The 27033-nt window shown below is 46.6% G+C and overlaps 1 protein-coding gene, 1 long non-coding RNA gene and 3 pseudogenes across 2 annotated transcripts; 2 read left to right on the forward strand and 3 right to left on the reverse strand.

Annotated features, from left to right (window-relative positions):
* Positions 1–1851: 1851 nt before the first annotated feature.
* On the reverse strand, positions 1852–4621 carry LOC100832098 (annotated as a pseudogene).
* Positions 4622–4655: 34 nt separating this feature from the next.
* Positions 4656–4976, forward strand: LOC112270172. Its single transcript, XR_002962556.1, has 2 exons — positions 4656–4706; positions 4798–4976. It is a non-coding gene; the product is annotated as an uncharacterized LOC112270172 (long non-coding RNA).
* Positions 4977–5036: 60 nt separating this feature from the next.
* On the reverse strand, positions 5037–7907 carry LOC100832400 (WRKY transcription factor 44). Its single transcript, XM_010229663.3, has 5 exons — positions 7424–7907; positions 6629–6847; positions 5918–6435; positions 5615–5761; positions 5037–5420 (listed from the first exon to the last, which is right to left on the reverse strand). The coding sequence occupies exons 2-5, from the start codon at positions 6839–6841 to the stop codon at positions 5414–5416; spliced, it is 885 nt and encodes a 294-aa protein (XP_010227965.1). The 5' UTR covers positions 6842–6847; positions 7424–7907; the 3' UTR covers positions 5037–5413.
* Positions 7908–8041: 134 nt separating this feature from the next.
* On the forward strand, positions 8042–10603 carry LOC100832717 (annotated as a pseudogene).
* A 5833-nt stretch (positions 10604–16436) lies between these two features.
* Positions 16437–18998, reverse strand: LOC100833024 (annotated as a pseudogene).
* Between the last annotated feature and the right edge of the window lie 8035 nt (positions 18999–27033).

The following is a 27033-nucleotide window of genomic DNA, read 5'->3' on the forward strand; positions in this document are numbered from 1 at the left end:
GAACTATGAGTACGAACCACCTGTCCCGGTTTCGCCGTACGACAAGCCTCCGGTAAGCACATTTAGGTGTTCTAAAACATGTTTTTTGTGTCATATTAGATTTGTAACAGTAGGCTTTTTTGTAGTCTCCTCCGCCCCTATGCATGTGGTATCGTTGGATTGACACAGAGATGCCGGATTGGGCGGTGGAAGAGATCAAAACAAGGTCCCGAAATGCATGGCAGCGTTTCCACGCGGAGAAGCGTGCGGAAAAAGCTGCAGCCCAGGAGAAAGAGGAGCAAGAGAGAGAGATGAAAGAGCATAGGGAGGAACAACGTTGTTGGATTGACGAAGCACTAAGGAAAAACAGGAAAAAAGCGCTTGAGATGCAAGAGGAGGAACGAAGGCGCAAGGATGCTCGTGAGGCAGAAAGGGAGAGGCAAAGAGAAAGGGCCGCCGTGGCAAAAGCTGCAGAAGAACGTGGCGATACGAGCGGAAAATGGCCTAAGTGGACTCAGTAGTGCTTGTGTTTTTATGTATTTGCTATCTTTAATTATGTCCAATTGCGGTATTACCAATGTATGTTAATTTACTCGTGCCTTGGTTCCGTAACCAGCACATTATCGATGTATGTTAATTTATCCAAATATCAAGTCTTTCAGTTCAAAAACCCGCAAAGAATCAGCACAGAAATTGTCCAGCAATTTCTCGATATATGTTACTCTTTATCCAAGTTGTCAAGTCTTTAAGTTCAAAAAACCGCAAGGATTCGAGACAAAAATGGGCCTCGGCCGTGTATGCGTTGATCATGCAACGAACTAGCGGCGAAGACTAATTACTTCCAATCGGATTCGGCGTGTTACTTTTATCCAGGTTGTCGAGTATTTTAGTTCAAAAGACCGGATGGATCCGAAGAAAAATATGGAATTACTTCGAATCGGCGGGAAAAAATGAATTGAATCCAGTCGGCCTGGCCCAAACCCACTGGGCCAGTCGGCCTGGGCGAAGCCAACTGGGCTTCAGTCAGCCTGGGCCAGGCCGACTGGCGCGTGGGGGCCCCGCGGGCGAGACGGGCGGCCTGCAGTCGGCCTAGCCGAGGCCGACTGGACCTAATCGGTTTGGACCAGGCCGAGGCCGTATTATTTTTTAATTTTTTAAAAACGCGTATTATTTTTGAAAATGATTAAAAAAATCGTATTATTTATAAAAAATTAGCCATGGTTTCACTTTCTACGTCCTGTCCGTTGTTTCATAGAACAGAGCTGGAGTTTGACACGTGTTAAGAATGCAGAAGCTACTTCCAGCTTTCTTTTGTTTAATTTCCTCATTATGTGACACGTGTAAAACCCGGCCTCCCACCCAATAGCTAAGTCATAAAGTATAAATTCAGCTGTTGCTCAAATCAACTAAGATCTGTTAAGAAAATGTACTTCAAAATAATAAGTAGTTCACAAGATATGATTGTCTTATCGTCAATTAAAAGGCAAACCTATTTCAGCATTTTTATTAGAACTAACCACTGTGTCACTTCAACTCCATACATTTGGAGATTCCGGATACTATACGACCACCGTAACAAATCTGCCTCGTTACCAGCGGTTCATATTGGCATGTTTTTTTAATTAACATTTGGCCCCGGAAGCAAATTTCTTCTAATGCATCTAATGTACTTTATTTTATAATCACATATGTACTCAACCATATTTAATGTTTAATTAAATACATATTGAAGATTTATTTTACCAACCTTGTTGTCAAACGACACCAATTTTACCTACACGATCATGCATTTCTTTTTTATTAACAACAATTCAACGATAGCATGATGTAATTTGTGGATGAATTTAATTTCGCAATTATTCCAAACCTCAATCACAACTCGCTGAACATGTTTCATACATATAATGTCAAAAAACAAATAACACTGCCAAATAGGAAATAACATACCAACAACCGTACAGGAATTACATTTTTTTTTCCCCTTAATCTTACACAATGATATAATGTGTGCCGTCGTCTTTGGAGAACTTCCCTACCCAAGCAAAATCTTAGGATTTGCGCAATTATTCCTCCTATGTCAAGCTACACCACAATTTGAACATCTCGGCTCCTTCCGCGGCGCCTTTGCTATGTCCCCACGTTCCGGACAAGTAGTGTTTTTGTGCCCTGACTTGCGACATGTAGAACAAAACCTAGTTCTTTTCGAAGATTCTTCATAAGGTGGCTTGTCACGTCGAATGCTTGGTCTACCAGCAGTCCTCTTCTTCAAAGGTTCAGACATGACTACCTGAACCCTAGCAGCAGCATCAATTGTCGTCGTTGCAGCAGTCTCACCTTTCGACCCGGTTTCTTTACCTGTTGAATATGTTTCCATTTCTTTTGCCCTTTCCTCCACTCCTAAACCATCCTTCTCCTTGCTCATCGGTCTCAGCATATTTACCAACTTGTCTATCTCACGCATAGCCAGATTATAACATTCTAGGTTTGAATCACCAAGAGAATTTACCTCCAAGCAAGCAAGGTGTAGGCTCGAATGCCGGTAGCTCGACGGCATGCTTGACTCCTTGTCTTTTTGATAGTGCTGAAGGTGCTTAGGTAGAATGTCCCGCACGTCTCGTGTCCACCTCTTCAAAATATACCTCCAAGGTATCTCCTGTAGCCAAGGTGAATCAAAACCTAAATTATTTCATATGTTAGTCATCCCACCCGGTGTTACATGTTTACATCAGAATTAATAACATCAAGTTGCCTTAAGTTCTATATTTTTCTATTTACCTTTAGCACATGAGGGCATAAGAATCCCGCGTGCTCGAAGAATCCACATTCGCAGCTGAACTTTTCTGCTACACGGTCCACTGTTACGCGGAACAACACTTTGCACCAATCTTCTTTTGCAGAAGCCCTGGAGTGTCTTGCTATGTACTTACTGTCAGCGACAACCTCGTCCACAATGTAATTTCCTGATTCGTACAAGCATTCGCCAAATTGCTCAAACATTGACCTTGTGTAAACCTTGCTTGCATGCCTCTCTATGGGCACATTAGATCTCAGCACCACACCTGACTGAAATTCAAATCAAATTTATATCAGTTAGTACTACTTCTGAATAGTCTATTATTTTGCGCCAGCATATCCTGATTTTTCCTTACCAGAGCAGTTCGTTTTTCTTGGTAACTTTCCTCTTGGTCCCGGTCGAACTGGAGCTTAGCGTACTGTTTTACAAAAAGATGCATTGGACATCCCGGCGGGATATACCTCTTCAGCATGTGGTTTGTGCTTTCGCTACGCTGCGTGCTCGTCATTTTTGCACAGAATACATTACGGAAATATGGGTTGTGCCTTACTTCATAAATCTGTGGAAGGTATGGTTGTTTCTGCAACCCATGCCTCTCCAGCATCGCCGCCCACCCCTTCTCAAACTCCTCTTCAGTATACAGCTCGGAAACTAATTTGTGAAACTCAGCCCTGAAACTTGATCTCTTATTGTACAAGGCACCCAAGCACTCCTTGGCCTTCTTCAGAACGTGCCATTTGCACCAGCGGTGTGCCGTGTTAGGCAGCTCGTCAGCGATAGCCAGCTCCATAGCCCTAGCTTGATCTGCGTACGGACAAACAGTATAATCATCATCAAATCTTTTCAAATTTAAAAAACATTAAACGGAACACGATTCGAAATAGTTTGAAAACCATTTCATCACCTGTCAGGATCGTCTTAGGATGATTCCCTTTCCCTCCCATCATCCTCATGAACTCCCTGAAGACCCATCTGAAACTGTCTTCCTTTTCATCTCTCATCAGAACACCACCGAGTATTATACTTTGGAAGTGGTTGTTTACCCCGACAAACAAACCAAAAGGCATGTCGTACAGGTTTGTGCAATAAGTTGTATCGAACGTCAGCACATCTCCGAAACAGGCGTATTTTTCGCTGCACCTAGCAGTTGTCCACAGCAAAGTCTTCATACGGCTCTCATCATCCAACTGGACTGTATATTTGAATTCAGGGTCATCATCCAGCAGCTTGCCGAACACATCCATCGTCTCGACAGCGTCATTATCAGATTGCTCACGACTTATTTCACCACACAAACTTTTAAGCGACCTCTTGGTGAAAGGAATACTCTCCATGCTACCAAAAAAACTTCCTATTATGCTGTAAACTTTACCCAAACTGACGTTATTTTCTCGCAAGCGCCTAACCAGGTCTTTCGCGTGCTTATCTATGTGTTTGTGCGATTGCCAATGCATTTTCTCACCGCATGTTGATGATAGTGCATGGTTATGCCGGTCTCTATGTTCAGAAACGTACCATCCACCATCTGTAGTCCTCAATAGACGAATCATCGCCGCACAACCGCACCTCGTCGACCTGCTGTTATCCTTTATAGGTTTGCCCTGAAACAACATTTAACAAACAAACGTCATTTCGAAATAGAGGTGATACACAATTATCGACATCATTGGGGTTTTTACTTACAGAACATCCGCACAGCAATTCTTGCATACACTTCTTCATATGCACGTTCAGCCTACTCTTACCGTATCTTATTCCAAAACCAATTTCCCACGATTAAAGGTTGTAAAAGCTGAACGCCTCATCCAGAGAATCAAAAGTGGTGCCGACTGAAGGATCAACAACCATCGGCCTTCTATTCTGTACATAACTACGAATACTTGACGAACTTCCAATTAGACCGGAAAGCCCGGAATCTGACCACATCCTGGAGGTAGGCAAACTGGTGTTAGAGTTGTTTACTTTTGTACCTTCACCCTCATTTATGGCTTTGCATTGTGATGACATCTTATGTCTCATCGTAGGCATCCAGGCAATGGTGCCGAGTGAAAACTGAAGGTGTAACAGCTCCGATGCGCTCCTGGCTTGCTTGGTTCCCCTTGGAATTTTTGTATCCCCTCTTGGTTGGTACTGGATCGTGTTCGGCCCCGTGTCCATGTTGTAATCCAGCTAATTAATGCACCTGAGATGAGATTTGTGTGCGCATGATTTGTGTGGTGTGTGGAACAAACTGTTTTGATTTACGTCTAAAGATTGCTGCTGTTTCAACTGTATGGAATTGTACCAGAGGCAGATAAGGCTAGTATATTAATATTAGTAAGTTGTAACGTAACTTGTGATATCTAAAGAGTTGTTACTGAGCAATCAGAATACATTAGTCCGGGGACGGATCAATTCAGTAATATTATTAGGCGAAGATAAACATTGTATTCTTGTCTTCTGAATATCTATCTTAGCATCATCGCGAACACACTATTGATATTGTATTCTTCTCCTTGAATCACATCAGCATGGTTTCTCTTTTCATCCAAGTCGTTCAGCAATATGATTGTGCCTTCCTTCATATGTTGTTACCAGCGAATTATCTGATGAACGCTCCACGAACTTGCGTGCATTGCATCTGGCTGTGCTGCATCTGTATTAGCTCCTGCAAATTCAACAGCCACTCTATAATTTGCACTTGTGTTTGTTTAATTGCAATTTGACATTTCAGTGACTTAAGCACAAGAGTGTGCTATAACACCGGTACTTAAAAAAAAAAGTCCTTCCAAAAATACACAAGAGTATGAATTCACGGAGGTGATGTTATGTTCCAAGGTTTCATGCAGAAGTATGTATTACATTGGAAACAAATTGCCGTTAACAGCCTTCTGACCATACTTGCGCCAACGGAATGCATCCTCAGATGACTCGCATTCTGTTGAAGCCTGGAACACACGAGCAGCCTCAGCATTAGCTCCCAGGCCATTTGATTGCTCCTCCTTTCGGCTGAAAAATGGCGATTTTGAAAAATGAAACATTGGATTTCTTGGACCAAATGCAGACATATTGTTCTTGACTGCATAGAATTTTGACTAGAGACATTTTGCTACTAGGTTTAACAAAGTTCTGAATCCCCAAATTAAACAACATTAACATACATACCTGCCCTTGCAGTTACAGACCAGACTATTTTCTCCAAGCTCATCGAAGCAATAACAACACCTTCTGAATGTATCAGCCACAACATTGGAATCAATAAGAGACAGGCCATTGCATCCTCCTAACTGGCTTTCTGCTCCAGCATCATAGACGTCGGCAATGACAACCTCTGTACCCGTTGATGACACTGGCTTCTTTGGAAGATGGGGCTTGGGATGGTTGTGCTCACCATTGTACACAATTTCAGCAATCTGGCCATCAAGTGTAGTTTCCACCTTCCTCTTGACAGGGCAGGTTGGGTAGGTGCACTTGTAGTAGCTCCTTGGGAACTCGCTCCCTTTCACTTGCTTCTGCCCATACTTCCTCCAGTTGTAGCCATCATAGGACAAACGGTTTCTCGCACCGTGAATTGGCTTGTTGATGTTGTGGAACACTGTCTGATGTTCATCACAAGAGACTGCTTGTTGTTCTGTGTCTACGACCATCTGCTCATGTGTGGTGTCTGAACCACCGTCCTGTAACTGAAGTTTGGCACATTAATTGTCATAGCACCATCACATTGTAACATTATGGTTAGTTTGAAACTCATCTAACAGATGACAGATATGTTCTTAAATTTGAAGAGTTGTCCTGGGGAGAATTTTGCTGGTACCTGGTAAACACAAACTAAGTTTCTTTCTAAATTCAGAAATTGAATTTCAGTGTGGAACTGACCATGGTTGCAGTGAGTCCAGTCGACAGATCACTCGGTGGCGATGCGAAGCGCCTTGCCTTTGGCCGCCTAACTATAGCAGTCTCCCCTGGAGAGGTAATCCGCGTGGAACCAGTGGTAGTGAAGTCTTTCAGAAGCTTCGAAAAGGAACTGAAGCTGGAGAAAGGCCTGGAGGCCACAGGCTTCACAGTTGTTATCTTTTCTTGACTTTGCATCTTCCACTGACAAAACAAGTAGAGGACAATTCATGAGCCGTTCAACTTAATCTCTAATAATAAATGGTTTGGGTTTACTTTAAGGGAGAAACAATGATAGAATGGAATAAGGCTAGGTTTCATTTCGGAGGTAGTTGATCTTCAGCTAGTAACAGGGAATTTTTTTTGTGCTGAAAATTGTAAAACAAATAGCAAGATATCAACCGAGTTAAAGAAAGAAGCTGGGGTTGCATTAACTTATGTGCACAAACGAATCAACAGATGCGTGCTGGAAATTACAGGTATGTGTGCATATGAAACCATTGAGATTTAGAAAACCCTTGTGAAGAGGGAATGGAAGATCAAAGTACAGAACTTTGCTAGATCAATCAGATGCTATTTTTTCCTGGGTAATTATGCAAGTTTTAGCTGAATTTTGAAGCATGGTTAAGATCGAGCAACGAAGAAATATAAGCAGAACATGTTAGTTTAACAATGAAATTTAAAAAGTGCTAACAACTTGCTTCTTTTTTTTCTCCTTGCGCGTTATGAGCAACCTGAACAAGGAAGAAAAATAACAGAAACGAAGTTTCATACACGTACCTAGATCCTTGTGCTGTGTGCTCCGTCAGAGCTGTAGACCGGTAGCTAAGCAATGGAAGAGCAACAAGGAAAATAGAGTTGAAGAGTTGGCAAGAAGCTAGAGAGGGAGTTTTAGTTGTGGTGCATCCATGGATGGTTGACTGTTAGGTCTGGACTTTGGCTTGGGTTGGGTAGGTAGATACTATACGCCACAGCTGGTCCTCATCTTCTGCTCAGAGCCTCAGAGGAGCTTCGGTTAGAATGCACAATTGCTATATGTTACTCCAGATTGCCTGCTTTATGATGTTTTTGTAGGATCTGTGTTTGATTATGATTGGTCTAAGAACTTGGAATTTCCAAGCATCTTTGCCTCTGCATACCTGATACCATGTACACTTGTTGTGGTAATTTCTCAAAAGCATCAGTCCTAACTTGGATGTCCTAGTTTGCTTTTGCATCCTTGGCTGGTTGCATTTCTCAAAATTGGGTGCACACATGTCGGATAAGACAGACAAAGCTTTTCTCGTCGTTGGACGGTTGCATTTCTCTTCATGGGCCGGGCCTCTTTTCTGGCCCATCCTCCTCTCTCTCTCTCATAAAAAAAAACAGTCCCCCCAGTATCCCTTCTTCGACTCCGGCCGTATTCGCCTCCGCAAACCCATCTCTCAGGCGAGCGCGACGCGAGGCGATGGCCGCCATCTCTACTAGCGCCAGCGTCGGCGCTCTCCGCGTGTACGAGTTCTCCTCCGAGTCTCCGTCCTACAAGGAACTGAAGCACGACAGGCCACGGCTCCTCGAAAGTATCCAGCAGAACCACTACGACGCCCTCGCACGCCTCGCCGCCGCCCAATCCGGGGACCTCCTCCTCCGCAGCGGGGTCTGCGTCATCGGCCTCCTCGACCCCGCTTCCAACATCCTCGCCAACACCCTCCTCGCCCCGGCGGAACCGGCCGCCTACGGAACCCCGCGCCGACGAGATCGTGATGACGGACACGGAGCGGCGCTCCCTCGACGGCCTCGTCGCCTTCCTCACCTGCTACTTCCCCTACCTGACCGAGTGGGAGGCCGTCCGCTACCTGCTCCTCGCCCGCGCCGACCCCCTCGCCGCCGCGCACGTCCTCGCCAAGGACCGCGGCTCCAAGGGTTCCCCCCCGGCCGACAGCGGCGCGCTCAAGCTGGCTCCTCAGGTGCGCCGCCGCCGCCGCTGGCCACCCCAACGCCGCGCAGCTCGCCGACGCGTGGATGGCGCTCTCCTCCCAAGGACTCCTCGACGAGGCCGCATCGATCCTCTCGCCGCCGGCGGTCTTCAATCCTGACACCTTCCACAGATTGCTCCAGGAGACGACGATAATTCCTCCTTCTTCCCCGCTGAGCAGCAGTCCATGGGAGTTGGCCGCCGGTCGCAGCGAGGTCACAGAGGTGCCATACCAGCACTCAAATTCACTCAGGCGGGTTCTCCTCGACACCATCCATGGCTTCTACCTGCAGGCGCTCGCCATCCTGCCCACCGACGACCTCCAGTCCTGCTACCACCGCAGCCTGCTCAAGGCTGGACATTGCTACGGCCCATTCGAAGACCCTGTCTCCAACATCATCCTCAACACAGTCTGGTACGAAGCCGCCTTCCCACCGCCTGTCGAAGATCATAAGCTGGACACTCTTGCCACGATGAGCCTCATGCGGATCGGGGTCCGGTCATTCTATGGACTTGTTTCTCACCTTTGCACCACTCACCAAAATCTCACTCTTCATCAAGCCCTGCGCTGCCTGCTCGACACAGATCTCAACATACAACTCAGCCATGAAGCAGCAGCTGCTATGACAGTGAACCAACAGCAGGAATCGATTGCCCGAGAAGAAGCCTTCAGGGCTGCCGCCATTGCCGCGGTGCACCCCAAACCCGAGGAGCAAGCACGGTTCCTCTGTTCATGTGAGGCTATGTTGGCGGAAGCAGGGGTTTCACTTTCAACGCTGCTGGATGGACGCCGGCAGCTCCGCTCTGAAGATGCCCAGCACCTTGCAAGGTTATTATGCCCTGAACCCCCAGATAGAATGCCACTCCAGCAGCCGTCAGTTTCATCACCACTGCTCGATGACATTATGGCAAAAGGAAAGAAACAGCGCAGGGCTCTTACAAGAATCTCCGGAAAGGTCAAGGCTGCACTGAGGATATATGAAAGCCAAGCCAGAATTCGGTTAGTTTAGTTGATTTTTGCTATGTCATGTTACTGCTTGATTGCTTAATTTCGATAATCTATTACACGTTTACTTGGCTAATTTGCTCCCTTTTGCCATCTTTATATATAGGAACCCTCCTGTTATTATCGGCTTCATGTAATTTGTGGTGTGAATGAATTTGCATATGGTCCTCAGGACCGTGACATTGCATACTCTTGGTTGAAAAAGAAAACGTACAATGGCTTTCCTGTTCCTCATGATGTATACCGTCACACTCATGCCAACTTTCTGGTGACCCAAAACGTTGGCAGCATAGCTTCAAGACCAGTACTCTTCTTTGCGCAGCTCAACAATTACGATGACGATCAGGATAGCCAGCTTCTGTGTTGCCCTGTGGATTTCCCACCATCATGTGCTGGTATGCTCTGGTTCCTTCTTTGTCTCTTTTTTTGCATGCTTAGATATGACAAATAGATGGTCACAGTTATTTTGCTGTAATTCGTAACATTGCAAACAGTTTGAAGAAATACAGACATATTTTGTTTTCGATCAGTGACTTTGTTGTGTTGCAGTATTTGCTGCTGATTACCTCGTTTGTTTGACAGAACCAGTCCGCTGCCTATTCTGTGAGCACCATGGTATCAGGATTGTGCACCCGGTTTCAGAGGAATTCCATGGGCGCAAGTCGGAGTTTGACAAGTTGTTCCGCGGAGAAGATCTGTACGATGATAATTTCGATCCGGAATTGGAAGAGCAATTCTACGCCAACTATCGTGTCCTTGCGATCAGTGCCCTGAATTCGGAGTGGGTGGGAGACTTGGAAGAGGATTGCATGTACATCCGCAGCGATGACTTGAAGGAGGGTTAGTTCATGCATCTCGATCGAGGCCAGGGTCAACTGAGCATGATCGAAGACCATTCAGTACTTGGGAGTGTTTTGTCGATGATCGCCGTCTTTATACACGGAGTGTTGTGCTAAACAGCCTGATATATACCAACGTTCTGATACTGGTTGTGATGCTAGTGTACATTCACTGGTGTGTTTTCCATGGCTGCTTGCATGCTAGTTGTTGATGATTTGTGCGCTTTGCCGTGCCATTAAATGTTTACTTTCTGGATTTTATCCGGTCTGATATTAGCATGTTTCTGCAGGTGTGTTTTGCTACAATTCTTGCTGCAGCCTAAGTCCTTGTTAGGTAGACAGGTGTGGAACTTTTTCTTCATCTCCTCATTTGTCTTTCATATGCATTTCAAGCATTCCCGGGTCTTCATCTTTGCTAGCACTCTCGCCTTCTTCCTCTCTTTCTCAAGCGGCGGCTGTGAGGCTTTGTTGTGCCAACAATTGCTATGATTTATCAACGCCTCGATGGCATGATTCACTGCTTAATTACACGGGATCCAGCCATGTCTAACATGTTAAATGGTCAATAAGGCAATAACTGACCACAAGCATGACAAGTTTTGTACTACGGCAATCAATCCATTTGTTGCGACTATAAACGCAAGTACAAAGAGAGTGAGTATTGAGGAAGAAACCTAGCTACTAATCATCTGAAGCAACGATAGACATTTACCCAAAAACAATAGCATCCTGGATAGCACATATAGCAGTGAGAAACCAAGTCTAGATATCAAGGTCTTGTGCATGGCATCAGGAGAGAAACCAGCTTTAAATCGAGAGATTTAACAAAATAAAAAAATAAAATTGTGCGTGCGCTTGTTGAGTCCACGGGATATTATGTTCATCTCTTTAGCTGAAAAACATCATCCCTTGTCACATTTTTGCCGCCACTGCGGAGTAGCTTCACTTGCATTGGATATCATTATACTTCTTCGGTTCGCATCCTTTTGTTACTTGCAAAATAGAAAATGTAACAATTTTAGCATATCAAAAGCATGCAACCTCCCAACAATAACGTTTTATGAAACAACGATGAGTAAAACTTGCTTATGGGTAAAAATGGAAATAAATAATGAAAGCACCAAATATAAAGGCTAGCACATGGAACTATCAGAAGCAACCGCTAATTTCAGCATATTCTGAAATCAGGAATTGGTGTAGTAATATTTAATTTGTATTACATTTGTCCCATAGTATCAGTACATCATCAGTACATTCAAATAAAAGCACAAAACTCTTGATTCATGCATGTGCAATCGAAGCATGCAAGCATAGCTAAAACCTGAGAGAACCACCAAAACAGAAAACATACAGAGCAGATGCTGATTTCCCAATATTATCATAATTGTATTCTAGAAAAAAAATTATCATAGTTATGGCCTTGGTCACACGACTAAAAAGGTCAAATTTACAGAATTACTCCAAATTGCAGAAATTATAATCACTTAAAAAGTGCGCATTCAAACTTACCTCCCTGGCCACTTCACATTGAATTGATCACTGCTAGCTGCTACAAAAGAAGCTGGTTATGGTGCCCCCATAGATCTGACTGGGATCCTTACCTTCCAAAAACAAGTACATCAGGTACAACTGCATGAGAATAAAATGAAGTCTTCAAAATATTTGATTTATTATTTGTAAAAAGCTTAGCTCCACAAAATAGTTACTTTGTGGCCTGGAAAAACTGGATATTTAAAAACTTAAGTTAGAAACATTATGTTTAGAAAAATACAAAGGAAAACATGCAAATTGGTGTTCTGCAATTTGAAGGCTTTATATGCGTACAAAGCAAAGCACAATACAACAAAGGTAAGATTTTCATAAGCTTAAACCCGAAAAGTCAAGAAACATAAAAATGTGTACATCTTCTCTGTTTGCCACAAAAAAAACAACTTTGATTTTAAACTCTTGATATATTAAAGCAGTCACTCTTTAAATTTGAGATTGCTCTGAACATAACAAAATTGATCTTAACCAATTTACATATGTGATGCTTCGTTTCAAGATTAATAGTTGATACCAGAACTAAACTTTATGTACATGCAAATCAGAAGATAATACTTAAGAGTTAAGATAACAGATAAAATGTGTGGTGCCTAAATCCAAATCACAGAAACATAAACATCGATCCATCTGGTTTGCCTGCTATGAAATTTTTTTTGTATTTGTAACCGTGAATTACATGAACATATCTACCTGAGCATTGCCAACTATATGGCCATAGCTAGTTCCAATTTCTCAAGTTAGTACTATATGCAGCAGATTTGATAATTGACACGACTGGACAATGTTTATTTAAACTTGCTTGAGGTATGGCACATTAATATTCTAGACATGGATACAAACCGACGTTGACATGCTAACCGTAAGAAACCATTTTAAGAAGGCAGATACATAACCGAACATAGATGTTTAGGTGAACATAACAGAAAAGGTAACCTTATCAACACAAAGGTGTTGTTTCATTGCATGATGTCAATTTTCTACATAGAGCCTTCTTTGCACCCTTTAAACTAAATAAACCAGGAATCTATACCAATATATTAAATTGGAGTTGGTGGTGATGGTACGGTCGCCACTGTAGGTTAACTTCGTTAAAATTACAACCAATATGCCACTGCCTCTTATTTTATTTTTCTTTAGTTTTTTTTTCACGATTTCTCCTACTCCGTCTTACAACTGATGCCACCACACCCGCATGCCGACCTCAACGGCGCCATGAGTTGGCTACACAAAAAATAAAAATAAATAGCTTGTGATTTTGTTGACCCGTAGCAACGCGCGGGCACACCTGCTAGTTCAGATAACATTACAAAATGTCATGCATGAGGCTCCTACTGTAAATTGCACATAATGGTAAGACCGAGATCAGATGGTATAAAACTGATAACATGCCAAACTCATATTCTTATACTGCAATGGTACTTATCAAATAATGTCCAAAACGTAAATCTTATTCACATTAGCTTGGATGAATTAATTCCATGTCATACAGTTCAATGGGAAAAGCATTAATCCGTTCTCCCTTCTCATCGTAATGAGGTGAGAAATGTAATCTTGATTATTTTTGATATATGCATCACATAGTACGATTTAGGGACTGGCATCACAATATATAAGTTAAAGAAACCGTAAATAATGTAGGGACAGGTCATTCACTTGAAATTTCCCAAAATCATTATCTACAGTAGCAGGAAGAAAATTAGGAACCACTTACAGTGAGAAATAGTTAAGTCCACTCTGAAAAATATATCAAACTAATATCCATATAACAATAGCATCATGGTCTTATTTTTAGTTTCTGCTTCTCATCTTTATGTAAGATGTAAATGAAATTTAGAACGGATATGAAAATTCATTATGCAGCTATGTATTCAACTGTATGCGTAACATAACCGATCTTGAGCTTGTTTCCCACTAATCGAATACAACAAAATTGCTACAATGTACCCCGATGGCATGAACAGTTGTATATATAAAATCAGGCAAACATGATGTGATCAAAACCATTCGCGGTATAACGCAACAACAATCACCCAATTCCATGATTCAGGTTCAACTGCAACATGTTGCCTACTTCATGCATGAACAATAGAAACTCGCTGTTATTTACATTGAGGTAGCATATTGAGATGCCAATACCTCAAGGTTCATTCTTGCTGAGAAAAATTGGCCAAACTCTATATACATCTGCGTGATAGAAATACGATAGAAATACGAGAGAGAGTGATACATGAGATCCCCTCCCAAACAATTCGGGTTGTAGGGATTGTAGGGATGCCAATACCTCAAGGTTCATTCTTGCTGAGATTGTATTCAGCTACGTACTTTGCAGCTGTATAAAGCTTGATCATGTGCAGATTGCATGAATGAGTAACATGAGTTTACACCAGGAGCGTTGTGCTAAACAGCCTGATATATACCAGCGCTCTCATACTAATTGTGATGCTAATGTATTGACTAGTCTATTTTCTATGGATGCTTGCAGACACATAAAGTTTGTTTGGAAAGTATCATTTGCCTATGTCCTGAAGCCGCTCTGCAATGTAATCACTCCGCTGGATGATACAAGAGTTGGTGTATCTGTAGCTCTGGTGCTGCGGGTCCAAGAGATCTTGGTGGCACACCATCCTCTGGAACTCGAGGTCGCGGCCATGGAACTCGTGGACGCGCGGGTGCGCGATCCTGGACCCCTCGTAGTCGCAGTAGAGGCACCGCGGCAGCAACTGTCCGGGCGTCACCGGGCACGCCACGGCCACCATGTCCTTGTCGTCGTCTTCGTTGCTCAGCTCGGCGAAGAAGAGCATTGGCTGCTGCTTGTTGATGCAATGGGTACCGGCGAGGAAGTTAACATGGGTGTTGTAGTAGATGGCCGCTGCGCCGGTACAGGATGGTGTCAGGGCCCATGACACGATCGTTGACGCCGCAGATGGCATGGATGTCAGGGTCAGCCGTGATCCTCATGTTTGCGTAGTATTTGCTCAATGCGGCCTTGACCTTGGTGTGGATCCTGCTGTCTGATGATGCCGACGGTGATCCTCTCGAGTGCATCCTCATTGGCAGTGTCCGACTATCGGTGGCGGCGACGGAGTTGTTTGTTGACAGCAGCTTAAAGATCATCTCCATGGATGCCGATGATGATGATAATTGCAGGGAGAGGGAGGTGAGGCGGCATGCCTGTGCGTCAGGCTGTGGGTGCCGCGCAGCAATGGCCACGGCGGCGTACGCTTCTAAGAGGACGCCATTGAGATATGGATGTGGGCGGGGGCCAAGAAGCTGCCTCTCCGCGTGCTTGCAGGCTCCCTGTAGGTGGGCACTGGCGGAGAGGAGGCAGCGGAGTGCGGCATGGAAGTCGAGGCCTGGGTAGCGCGTGCCGAGGAAGGAGGCGAGGCCGTAGAGGGATCGCGCCCCGACGCGGAGGAGCAGCCTCGGCATGGCACTGGCAGCCGAATCGTCCTCCTGCTCCATCGCCATCGGCTTCGCTGCTGGGAATGGGAAGTGGTGGCAGGAGATTGTGTTGAGGACGATGTTGGATACGGGATCCATGGGCCCGTAGCAGTGGCCGGCGTGGAGCATGCTCCGGTGGTACTCTGCCGGCAGCCGCGCCAGCGCCCGCAGGTAGTAGCCGTGGATCTTGTCCAGCAGCGCGCGCCGGAGAGACATCGTAGACGCCACCTCTTCCTTGTGATCCATGTCACCATCATGTTCGCGATCCGCCGCCAGCTCCTCCCAGCTGATGATCCGACTAGTTGATCCGGCCACCGGCGGCATTGACGACAGCTTGGTGCGCAGATGAGCGAGCCGCCGAGCACCATCATCGTCTTCCATGGAGGTGATCTCGGACCGCAATTCTCGGAGAGAGCTGGTGGAGGGATCGGACCAGGTGGCGACGAGGCGGTCAGGGTCGGCGGCGAGGGCGGCGTACTTGAGCGCCATCTTGAAAGAATCGGCGAAGCAGTAATCGACAAGGCAGCAAGGCCGGCAGCACCGCAGCAGCAGTAGGGCTTGCGTGTAGGAGGCTTGGATCTGGGACACGAGCTGCGATCTCTCCGCTTCCCGCTCGTTGTGCAGGGGCTCCTTCTTCTCCTCGTTCGGCGAGAACACGCGCCGCCGCCGCCCGCTCTTTTTTTCTTTCCAACCAGAAGTTGTTGTTATATGGATCCAAATTTATTTAAAGGCCAACAAGGGCCATTATTGATTGTATTGAAAGCCCAACATGAAACATGGGCTATCCAAACGGCTGAATTGCAACAAGAATCGGATTAGGACGACCCTTCTTGATTTTGTCAAGGAACCGTTTTCTGAAGCTTCTGAAAATCAGGTGTTGGGAAGAGATCATCAGGTCTAGCTTGGTTCTGCAGTGCAGCACCAGCAGCGTTGATCATGGTGGTGATTCTTACAGCCAGCAGAGCCGCGTCGTCTGCTGCTGCCTTGTGTCAAGGAACCATAGAGACGTCAGTTAATCAGTTTTCGCCTTCAGAATACACCACATTTTGCTTCTAATTGCCACACATAATTGCCATATAACCAACCCACTAGAAAGAAGAAACAAGAGCCTCACATCCACTAACCAACCACACAGACACAGGCATACAACGTCAACCCTGAGTCGCTAACGTACAAAATTTCACACCCTTGTTCAATCTACACATTCCTCCTACCTCTCACCATCAGAACCTCAGGACCTGCTTCGGTTGGCTTCCATGTTTCCCCAGGGCCTTGTCAAGGGCCAGTCCAAAGTCGTCAAAGGGACTCAACTCCATCCTGCACGAACGTAGGGCAAAATCATTGGTTAATCTTCCAAAAGATCCATTTAAGTTTTTTGGTTGTGTGTTTCAAGATCTGAAACAGTTGAAGGAAGTACGCACTCGTATTTAAGTTTCCCTTCCTGCACCAGTCCCAGCAGGTAGTCTATCAGCCTTCTGCAATCGTCCGCCTTGTCTGAACTCATCCACTTCTGTAACCAGAATCCTCTCAGAGAAAGATCCTGTCACTCACAACGGTCGCATCGTGTTAAAATGGTTGACGGGAGAGGAGAAACAACTTGAAACATGGCAACCACTCCTTCAGATTGATGGTAATTCAGCACATCATAAGATAATAATAAGCTGATAGTTTTGATGCGTAAACTAATTCTCACATTAAAACAGTAATGAATGTGCAGTTCCCTCACTATTACATTACGTACAGAATTAGAAATCCTATTGACTATTGTTCATAATCAGGACCAGGATCTGATGTATACTGACCTTGAAAATAAACGACGAAGTAGAAACAGTCACAGGTCTCTTGGACATTCCGCCATATGTCACCATGGTGCCTCCTTGCCTAAAGAGACCGGTTATATCAATACGTGGAAAACAGGGACATTTCCAGATCCAAGTTTAACGGTGTTACCTTAATAACTTCAGTATCAAAGCTGCAGCATTTCCTCCTACACAGTTAAATCCCAGTGCAGGTTCTGGTAGAGCACCCTAAAATCACAGTAAACAGAATAGTACCAGCATAAGCAAACGGTTGGGGTGATCCTATACATACACTAACTTGAAGCTCTATCCTGGCATCACTTGTGATAGTTGCAAAACAACTTCGATTCTAACTCATGATTTGAGTTGCACAAGAGCTTGGGCATCACCACTTTGGTATGGCCGATAAAAAATTACAATATCCTCGCTTCACATTGTTGGAAACAAAGAACTTTACCATACCATGCAAATACATGCTATCAACGGATCATTAAGTTAAACAAAATAGTTTACTAGGACAATAAGGTTTGGAATGCAGGCTGCAGTGTAGAGAGCAGTACCAGCAAGCTCTTGACATTCTTAACATCCAGCTAACCTTCTGTGAAAACCTCATCTGCACCAAGCTGTTTGAGTTTCTCTTTTGCTTCTTCTGACCCAGGCCTACAACAATGCAGTTACAGATGACTCATTGAAGCAAGCAATTCAAACGAGGAAAGATAAATTCCATGGGAAGTAGAGAACCAGATTGAGCAAATTATCATCATGATGATGCAGAAAACTAAGATAGGGGCAGTATTATCGATTCCAGGTTGGATTTGCACCTGTCCCTTATGATGTTGATGGTGCGAATCCCCTGCACTTTGGCGAGCTGAATAACGCACTGGCCGACGATGCTGGTGGTGCCGTTCTGGACGACAGCATCACCTGATAACATATCAAATAAATGAATGTCATGAGATGAGTGAGCATGTTAAGAAGGAAGCAGCAAGGTGGCCGTGGTGACAGGTGATCACCAGGACTGAGTTTCACAAAGTCCTGCAGCATCCGGAGCACCGTCAAGGGGTTGACGGTGACAGTGGCGGCATATTCCACGGGCATGTCGTTGCAGACCTTGTGCCACACGTGCTCCGGCTTGACAATGTAGGTCTTCCATGTTCCTGCAAGCAAGCGAATTCCATCAATTTGAGCTCTTCCAGACTTGAAGGACAGTTAAAAATGGGGAGTGAGGCAGCAGGAAGAGAAATAAGGGGTACCGAAGGAGGGCGGGGAAGGGATGACCCAGTCGCCGGGGGAGAGGGGCCGGGTGACGGCGGGGCCGAGGGCGTGGACCTGGGCGACGCCCTCGTAGCCGCCGACGGCGGCGGGGGGGACGGGAGGCCGGACCGGGTAGACGCCCTGGACGCGGTTGATGTCGGAGGGGTTGATGGGCGCCGCCAGCATCTTGACGAACACGTCGCGCTCCCCGAGCTCCACCGGCGGCAGGTCCGCCACCCTTGGCACAGGCGTCCGCCAGATGGTTATCTAATAATACTCCTAGTGGGGAAGAGAAGAGAGGTCGATGGAGAGAGAGATACCTTAGGACTTGGTCGGGAGGGCCGTGTTGGTCGTAGAGGACGGCCTTGGAGGGCGGCGAGAAGAGCGATGCTGCGGCGGTGGAGAGGGAGAGGCGGGGTGTTCGGAGGAGCAGCCTCGCCGTCGGCGGCGCCATGGGTCTCGTATTTATTCTGTTTTCGTATCTGATTCTGACGGAGCAGGCACAAGAGCCAAAGCAAACATGAAGCAAACGATGGCCTCTTTTCTTATTCCAGACTCGGACTCCTCGTGTTACCTCTAAACCATACTACTTGCAATGTATGTCATTGTATCATCGAATCTACAAACCAGACAGAGACTAATGTATCATCATCAATCACGATGTGCCAACTTCATGTCATCCAAATTCACTGTGAAAAGCACAAGAATACAGGCGGGATGATAATTTGCTGGGTTTTATTCTTTCCAGTGTCTGATGGAGCAGGTTCAAGAGCGAAAGCAAATTCAAGAGAGCGAATGAAGCAAATCTTTTCTAATTGAATGAATCATCCTGTTAGTTCTAAACCATACATACAATGTATCACAAACAGGACTCCAGTTACATCCTGACTGTAATCTCCATGTTTCTGTCCAGACAACTTCATGTCATCAAAACTCAACTCAACACTCACTCACTGTGGAAAAAAAAATGGATTTATGACAAAACAAAGGATCAATACTACAACAGCACAAGGAGAAAAATACTCACTATTAAAATATATAAATTTGTGACAGAGCAAAGGATTAATACTACACAGCACAAGGAGAAGCTAAAAGTGCATTCCAGATAGAAAAATCACAATATCAGAACAAAATACATCCATTGGCTCATCTCCATTCAATTTCTCCTAGGGATCATTTTGTTACCAACAACTACATCTACCAACAGCCACTCACAGTGGGTACAACAAGACCACCGGAAACATCTGTCCAATCTCCAAATGCCACCTTCTCAGGACACATGCTCACCATCTTCAACATGTCAAACATTCCTCTTGCGCTGAACCCCTGCTGGACTGCCGAAGGATACTTGGAGAATCTAAACGATAGCAACCTCTGCACATCCAAGATATCAAACTTCAAGACTGGAGAAGAAGCACGCGGGCTGTACGGATGAGCCACGCCGTACCGATGAAGCTTCATCAACGATGTTCCGTAGTCACACTCTGACCATGGGAGACCCACTCCCGGATTGCTCTTCCTTTGATGTTTCTTCTTCTTGGTGAAATCAAGCCAGTGCTCAAAGAACGGGTGCTGATCATGGAAGCACCAACTATCACTTGTGTCCCGATCAGGAAAGCGTGATAGAATCCCAACTCTTGCCTGGACCTCTTCTGCCGTACCAAACACCTGAAGTCCTTCCAATACTATATCAACTCGATGATATAAATGGATCGGTATCTGAGGTGACAAAACACTACCATGATACGTGATCAACCGTTTGTCCACACTGGTTGAATCATCTAACAAGTCAAGAAGATTGATGACTCCTCCCGGAAGCTCAGACTCTTTAAGAGTAACTCCAACCGAAGCATTAAATACCTCGAATATGAAGGCACGTGCAGCTCTATAGGCTAGAGGGTTATTGCTAATACCTCTCGGTTCATCATGCATGGCTGTGCTTTTCATTGCAACCCCCCATATCTTGTTGACACCATCAGGTTATACCCTTTCAACAACTGACTGATATTTCTCCCTCTCTTCAGATTTATGGCAACTAGTGAGAGAATTGAGTCAACAAGTTTTATACCTGGTTCAGTCAACTCATATCTGGCTGTAGATGGTGCATCAAGATCTTCTTGTCTAATCAGCCCTATCACTTTTGCTTCCCTCAATAGAGGACTATTCACGGCATATCTCAATGGATCTAGACATTTCTCCATAGCAATGTCATGATGACTATTAAACCTACAAGGGAAAAAAATAAAGATATTTAGTAAACCTTATACAGAAATAAATCAAATATATATCATATCTCTCTCAAGTTTTGCCCAAAACAACCAATTATCTGTTGTGATACACCTACAAGATCAAATGTACAAGTTCTGCCAACAAAATAATCCAATTATTTGTTGTAATAAGCCTACTAGAGAAAGCGATTTCAAATATATAAAAACATGTCCAGCATCATCTAAGTTCTGCCCAAAAACCCAATTATCTGTTGTAATAAGCCTATAAGAGAGAAGGAGATACATATCCAACAGTTTCTAAGTTTTACCCAAAAAACCAATTATCTAAGTTCTGCCAACAAAATAAACCAATTATCTGTTGTTATAAGCCTACTGGAGAGAGAAATATCAAATATATAAAAACATATCCAGCAGCATCAAAGTTCTGCCCAAAAACCCAATTATCTGTTGTAATAAGCCTATAAGAAAGAGGGAGATCAAATGTATAAAAACATATCCAGCAGTTTCTAAGTTCTGCCCAAAAAACCCAATTATCTATTGTAATGCTCCTACAAGAGAAAGAGATCAAATGTATAGAACCATATCCACCAGCTTCTAAGTTCTGCCTAAAAAAACAATTCTCTGTTGTAATAAACTTACAAGAGATCAAATGTACAAATACATATTCAGCAGCTTCTAAGTTCTGCCCAAAAAAAACTAGTAATTACCAAATGTACTAAACACACCGAGTTAATGCGTTCAAAGACACGGTTATAAATCCTGCTCATGTAAATATGACATTCTCTCAAGTTTAAGGCTATCTTACATCAGTTGCCCTATCACAGGCAAGTCCCAGCTTGGAGTAGAGGAGAATTGGCGTCTCGATACAAACAGGCAGCTAGTCGCGTGACAAACATGTGCAGGTAGTTCGCTGCCTCTCCTCCAAGTCATTGCATAACCTCCATCCCTAACCTCCTGCAACAAAAAACAAATAAGTACCACAGAATTTAATATATTAATTTTGTTTTTGTAACACATAAGCTAGATAATTACCCGTATAAATATGCAATGCAGAATAGAGTTGCATGTAAACATAGGGAGATAGTAACAACACTATTGGATCGGACGGTCAAGGCGGGCTAGGGTTTGGATCAATGCAAAATAAAAACGGGATCTAATCTTAGCCCTCGGATTTGGATCGGACGGTCAAGGCGGGCTAGGGTTTCACCTGCGGCGGCGGCGGTCACCGGTGATGGAGGGGACGGCGGCGCGGGGTGCTCCGGCGAGGCGGGCGACGCGGGGATTGCCGAGGACGGTGTGGCGCGGCACGGCGGAGACAGGGACGGGGTCGGCGCGGCTTCAGGAGGGGTCGACGCGGCTTCGGGAGAGGTCGGAGGGCTTGCCTAGGATGACATGAAGACGGCGGCGCGGTCACCGGAATCCTGTGAGCTTCAGGACGGGACGTCGGGGGCGCTGCAGGGCACAAAAACGAAGGCGGCGCGCGTCAGGAGATGCGCGCGAGCAAGAGGGAAACGAAGGAGCAGACGGCGACGAGAATGGTTCACCGAGCTCGTCGGCGTGACGCGCAGACGGCGGCGGCGTGGGTGCGGCTCCGGCGAAGGATGCGAGCGGGGCCGAGAAGGGGGAAAAGAACGGCGGGGGCAAGAGCTTTATAGGGCTGCGCTTGGCTCACATTGGGAAGGTCGGATTCGCCGGGCGCGGAGATTGCGGCGGCGGGAATCCGGCGCGGATTCGGCGCGGGCCGCGCTTTCCTAACGAGGACGAAGCCTGACAGGTGGGCCCCACCTGTCAGCGTCTGCGGGCGCGCGCGCGGACCGGTCCGGTCGGTCGGGTGCGGTCGGCCGGGCGGTTCGGCCGGTTCGAGGCTTAGCGGGCCGGCCCAGTGGGTCGGTCCGTTCTATTTTTTTTTCTTTATCCTTTTCTTTTTCTGTTTTTCTTATTTCGTTGATATCTTTTGATTTTAAACTCCAAATTGGTCCAAATAAATTCCAGAAAATTTGTAAAATCATGTTTTACCATGATTCAACTTTTGGGAGTGATTTCCCTTCAAAATAAAATATATAAAAATATATTTGCCCTATAAATGCCTTTGGGCTATATAACTATTTAAATTTCAACTCCAAAAATTATGGGATAGCTTATATATGCAATAAACCCTTTTTTATAAATAAACCCTATTGGTTTGAAGATCCAAAGTTCAAATTGGTGTAAACCCTAGGGTTTTAAATTGAAATAAATCCTTCAAAGCCTTTTTGAGATTCAAATTTGAATTCAAATATGTAATTGTGGTATGATGCTCATGGATGCAATGCTCACATAAAGGTTTGAAATTTTTGGATGTTACACCCAACACCGCGGCGATGCGGTATGGTCCTTCCCATTTGGGGTCGAGTTTGCGCTGGAGTTTTGGGTCGACGTTCTTTTTCAGCACGAGGTCTCCTTGGGAGAAAGCTCGTTCCCGCACCCTCGTGTTGTAGAAGCGTGCGGCGCTCTGCTCCTAGACGGCGTGCCTCATGAGGGCTTTGTCACAACCTTCTTTCACAAGATCGACGGCCGTCTTGTGATGCTCTTCATTTTCGATGAAGGCGAGTGGAGTATCTTCTTGGAGTCTTTCGACCCGAGGTGAGCGGAACTCTACCTCGGCGGGAAGAACTGCTTCGGCGCCATACACCAAAGAGAATGGTGTTCGGCCCGTGGAATGGCTTATGAAGGTGCGTAGGCCCCAAACCACGCTGGCGAGTTCGTCCCCCCATGCTCCTCTTGCCTTGCTGGCCATGTGTTCTACCCTTCGGCAGAGTCCTTGGAGGATTAGTCCATTGGCTCTCTCGCATGCACCGTTGCTCTTGGGGTAGGCCACGGATGCGAAGTGCAGCATGATCTCGAGGCATTCGCAGAATTTAATGAATTCCGCACAGTCGAATTGTTTGCCGTATTCCACGGTTAGTTCTCGTGGGACGCCATATCGACATATGATGTTTTCCCAGAAAAAATTCTGGATGGCCTGTGACGTGATCTTGCCGAGTGGCGCAGCTTCTATCCATTTGGAGAAGTAATCAATCGACACCACGAGGTACTTGCAGCCCCCGATGCATGCGGGGAAAGGCCTGGGAAGGTCCATTCCCCAGCGTCCAAATGGCCAAGTTATTGGAATATTCTTCAGGGTCGTCACCGACGCGTGGATGGACTTAGCCATTTCTTGGCAAGCTTTGCATCTTCGCAATATCGTGATTGCGTCTTGCACCATGGTGGGCCAATAAAATTCCTGTCGTAAAGCCTTTGTCGTGGTGGCTCTTGGCGCAAGATGGTGGCTGCACACTCCGGAGTGGATCTCCTGGATGAGCTCAGCCCCCCTGTCGGGGGTTATGCACTTGAGTAGCGCGGCTGCACCCTTCTTGTAAAGGATGCCGTCGAGGAGGACGTACATTTTTGCTTTTGCAAGCAAAGTTTTGGCGCTCGGACTTCTACCTCCTCCTCCACCTCTCCTTTCAGGGCGTGGATAATTGGCGTCATCCAAGAGGGTGGATTGTCGATGACCATGCTGGCCTTTGAAGTTTCGTCAGAGTCATCGGCTTCTTCTCCTATGGAAGGGGCGCGGATCACCTCGAAGAAAGCGCCGGGTGGCAAAGGTTCCTTGGAACCGGCCGTTCGGGCCAATCTATCGGCGAGGTGGTTTTCTCCTCGTGGGATGCGTCGCGCCTCCATGCCCAGGAAGTACCGTTCCATCTTGCGAACTTCTTCAATATACTTCTTCATCCTTTCATCAAGGCATTGATATGACTTGTCCATTTGGTTTATCACCAGCTGGGAGTCACCTTGGATGAGAAGGCGTCGAACACCCATGGCTTTAGCCAACCGCAATCAGAGAAGGAGCGCTTCGTACTCCGCCATGTTATTGGTTGCGTTGAAGTCGAGGTGGGCGGCGTACTCCAGGATCTTCCCTTCGAGGATGACGAGTATGACTCCAGCCCCGGCACCGTTGAGGCGCTTGGAGCCGTCAAACCTCATTATCCAGTGTGGTTTGGGGGGCTCGGCCTTAGGCGGCGTCTCTTCGGGCGGGGCTTGCGGCGCATGCCATTCGGCCACGAAGTCGGCGAGGACCTGGGATTTTATAGCCGTTCTCGCGGTGAGCTCCAACGAGAAGGGAGCCAGTTCCGTTGCCCATTTGGCGATTCTCCCGGTGGCCTCCTTGTTGTCGAAGACTTCTTTGAGGGGGAACATCGTCAGCACCATGATGGTGTGGCCCATGAAGTAATGACGGAGCTTTCGAGAGGCCATGAGGAGAGCGTACGCGATCTTCTCGATCTGGGTGTATCGACCCTTTGCTCCTCCCAAAGCTTCGCTCACGTAATACACCAGGCATTGCGACCCATTTTCTTCCTTCACGAGGGCTGCACTCACGGCGACCAGAGTCGCGGCGAGGTACAGGAGCAAAGGCTCTCCCTACTTCGAGCTTGTGAGGAGTGGAGGAGTCGACAAATAGGCCTTGAGTTCCTCGAACGCCCTTTGAGCTTCATCAGTCCACTCAAAGTTGTTGAGGTCCTTCAGGACTTTGAAAAAAGGAAGGCCCTTCTCGGCTGATCGGGCGACGAATCGTCCTAATGCCCCCATGCTCCCTGCTAGGCGCTGCACATCTTTGACGGAGCGAGGGGGCTCCATCTCCAGGATGGCCCGGATTTTTTTCCGGGTTAGCCTCGATTCCCCGTTGGGAGACGAGGAAACCCAAGAGCTTTCCTCCTCGGACTCCGAATGCGCACTTCTCGGGATTGAGCTTTACGCCGTATTTGCGAAGGTTGTTGTAGGTTTCCTGTAGGTCTTCGGGATGGGTACTCGCCGCTTGACTTTTGATGACGGCGTCATCAACATAAACTTCGGCGTTTCTCCCCAATTGCTCTTTGAGGATAAGGCTGACGAGGCGTTGGAAAGTCGCACCGGCGTTCCTCAACCCAAAAGGCATTCTGCGATAGCAGAAGGTGCCAACGGGAGTGATGAAGCTGGTCTTCTCCTCGTCTTCCTTCGTCATGTGGACTTGGTGATATCCTGAATAGGCATCCAAGAAGCTTAACCTCTCGCATCCTGCCGTGGAGTCGACTAGCTGGTCGATTCATGGGAGAGGGTAGTCGTCCTTGGGGCATGCCTTGTTCAGGTCGGTGAAGTCGACACACATTCACCATTTGCCGTTGGCTTTCTTCACCAAGACCGGATTGGCCAACCACTCGGGGTGCCAAACTTCTCGGATGAGTTCGGCCTCGGAGAGCTTTGCAATTTCTTGCTTGATGACCTCGCTTCGCTCCGTGGAGAGTTTCTGGAGTTTCTGCTTCACGGGCGCCTTGTCGGGCCTTACGGCAAGTCGATGCTCCATGACATCACGCGAGACTCCTCCCATGTCGGAGGGGGACCAAGCGAAGAGGTTGGAGTTCTCCTGGAGCAAGTCGATGAGCTTCTTCTCGAGTTCAATCGAGAGCCGGTTAGGGAATAAAGCGACGGTTGCAAGGAACCGTTCTTGTATCCTCCTTGCGGCTCCATTAGCTTCTTCAGCGTGCTTAGGTACAAGATGTCGGCAGAGCTTCCACCGTCCACGAGTATTTTCTTGAGCTCGCAATTTGAGACGATCGCCATCACGAAGAGGGCGTCGTCGTGTGGGAAGCGTATCCCCTTAGCGTCTTCTTCGGTGAAGGAAATGGGTACACTTGCCCACTTGGGTGGTGGTGTTGGAGTAAAGGTTCCGACGATGTTGACTTTGCGCCCATACTCCTTGCGCTGTCTCTTTGACCCTCGGCCTGTGGCGGAGCCCCCGAGTATCACCCCGACATGGTGAGCGGGTTCTTGAAACGGGAGGTTCTCTTCCTTGGGCGCAGGGTCGGCAAGGATGACGTTGGCAGGGCGCGGGGCCTCGGGTGCCTTCTCGCCCTTGCGCCGGGCCTGCATTCGTGCTTGGAACTCTTCACGAGCCACGATGAGGGTATTGCACTCTTCGGTGCTGTGGCTCGCCAAGTTATGGATGAGGCATCTTCCGGCGCCTCCCTCGGCAGGGCGAGGAGGCTTCTTGGGCTGCCAAGTCTTTTGGGACGAGTTTTGCCCTTTGACGGCGAAGATCTTTCGATCTTGGTCGCCGGGCGCCTTCTTCCCCCACCTCCTCTTCCTCCTGGAGGGTGGTGCGGAAGCCTGGGGATGATCCGATGAGGGAGTTCCTTCCGGCGTGCCGCGCCGCGCGTCCTTCTTGGCGATGTCCCCATCTTCGCCCCGAGCGTATTCTTGCAAGACTCGGTAGAGTTCTTTGGTCGTCTTTGGAGGATTGCGACTTAGAGCGCGGTTTACTTCTCCCTG

This window comes from Brachypodium distachyon, chromosome 1 (assembly GCF_000005505.3).
Source record: "Brachypodium distachyon strain Bd21 chromosome 1, Brachypodium_distachyon_v3.0, whole genome shotgun sequence".
NCBI classification, from domain to species: domain Eukaryota; kingdom Viridiplantae; phylum Streptophyta; class Magnoliopsida; order Poales; family Poaceae; genus Brachypodium; species Brachypodium distachyon.

What these genes read in the sequence shown, in the direction of transcription:
- LOC100832400 (XM_010229663.3), bottom strand. Translation starts at nt 6,841, where the DNA reads ATGCAAAGTCAAGAAAAGATAACAACTGTGAAGCCTGTGGCCTCCAGG. An exon ending in CTGGACTCACTGCAACCATG is followed by an intron (nt 6,436 to 6,628) that starts GTCAGTTCCACA and finishes GCCAAACTTCAG; the next exon opens with TTACAGGACGGTGGTTCAGA. An exon ending in GTCTGTAACTGCAAGGGCAG is followed by an intron (nt 5,762 to 5,917) that starts GTATGTATGTTA and finishes GCCATTTTTCAG; the next exon opens with CCGAAAGGAGGAGCAATCAA.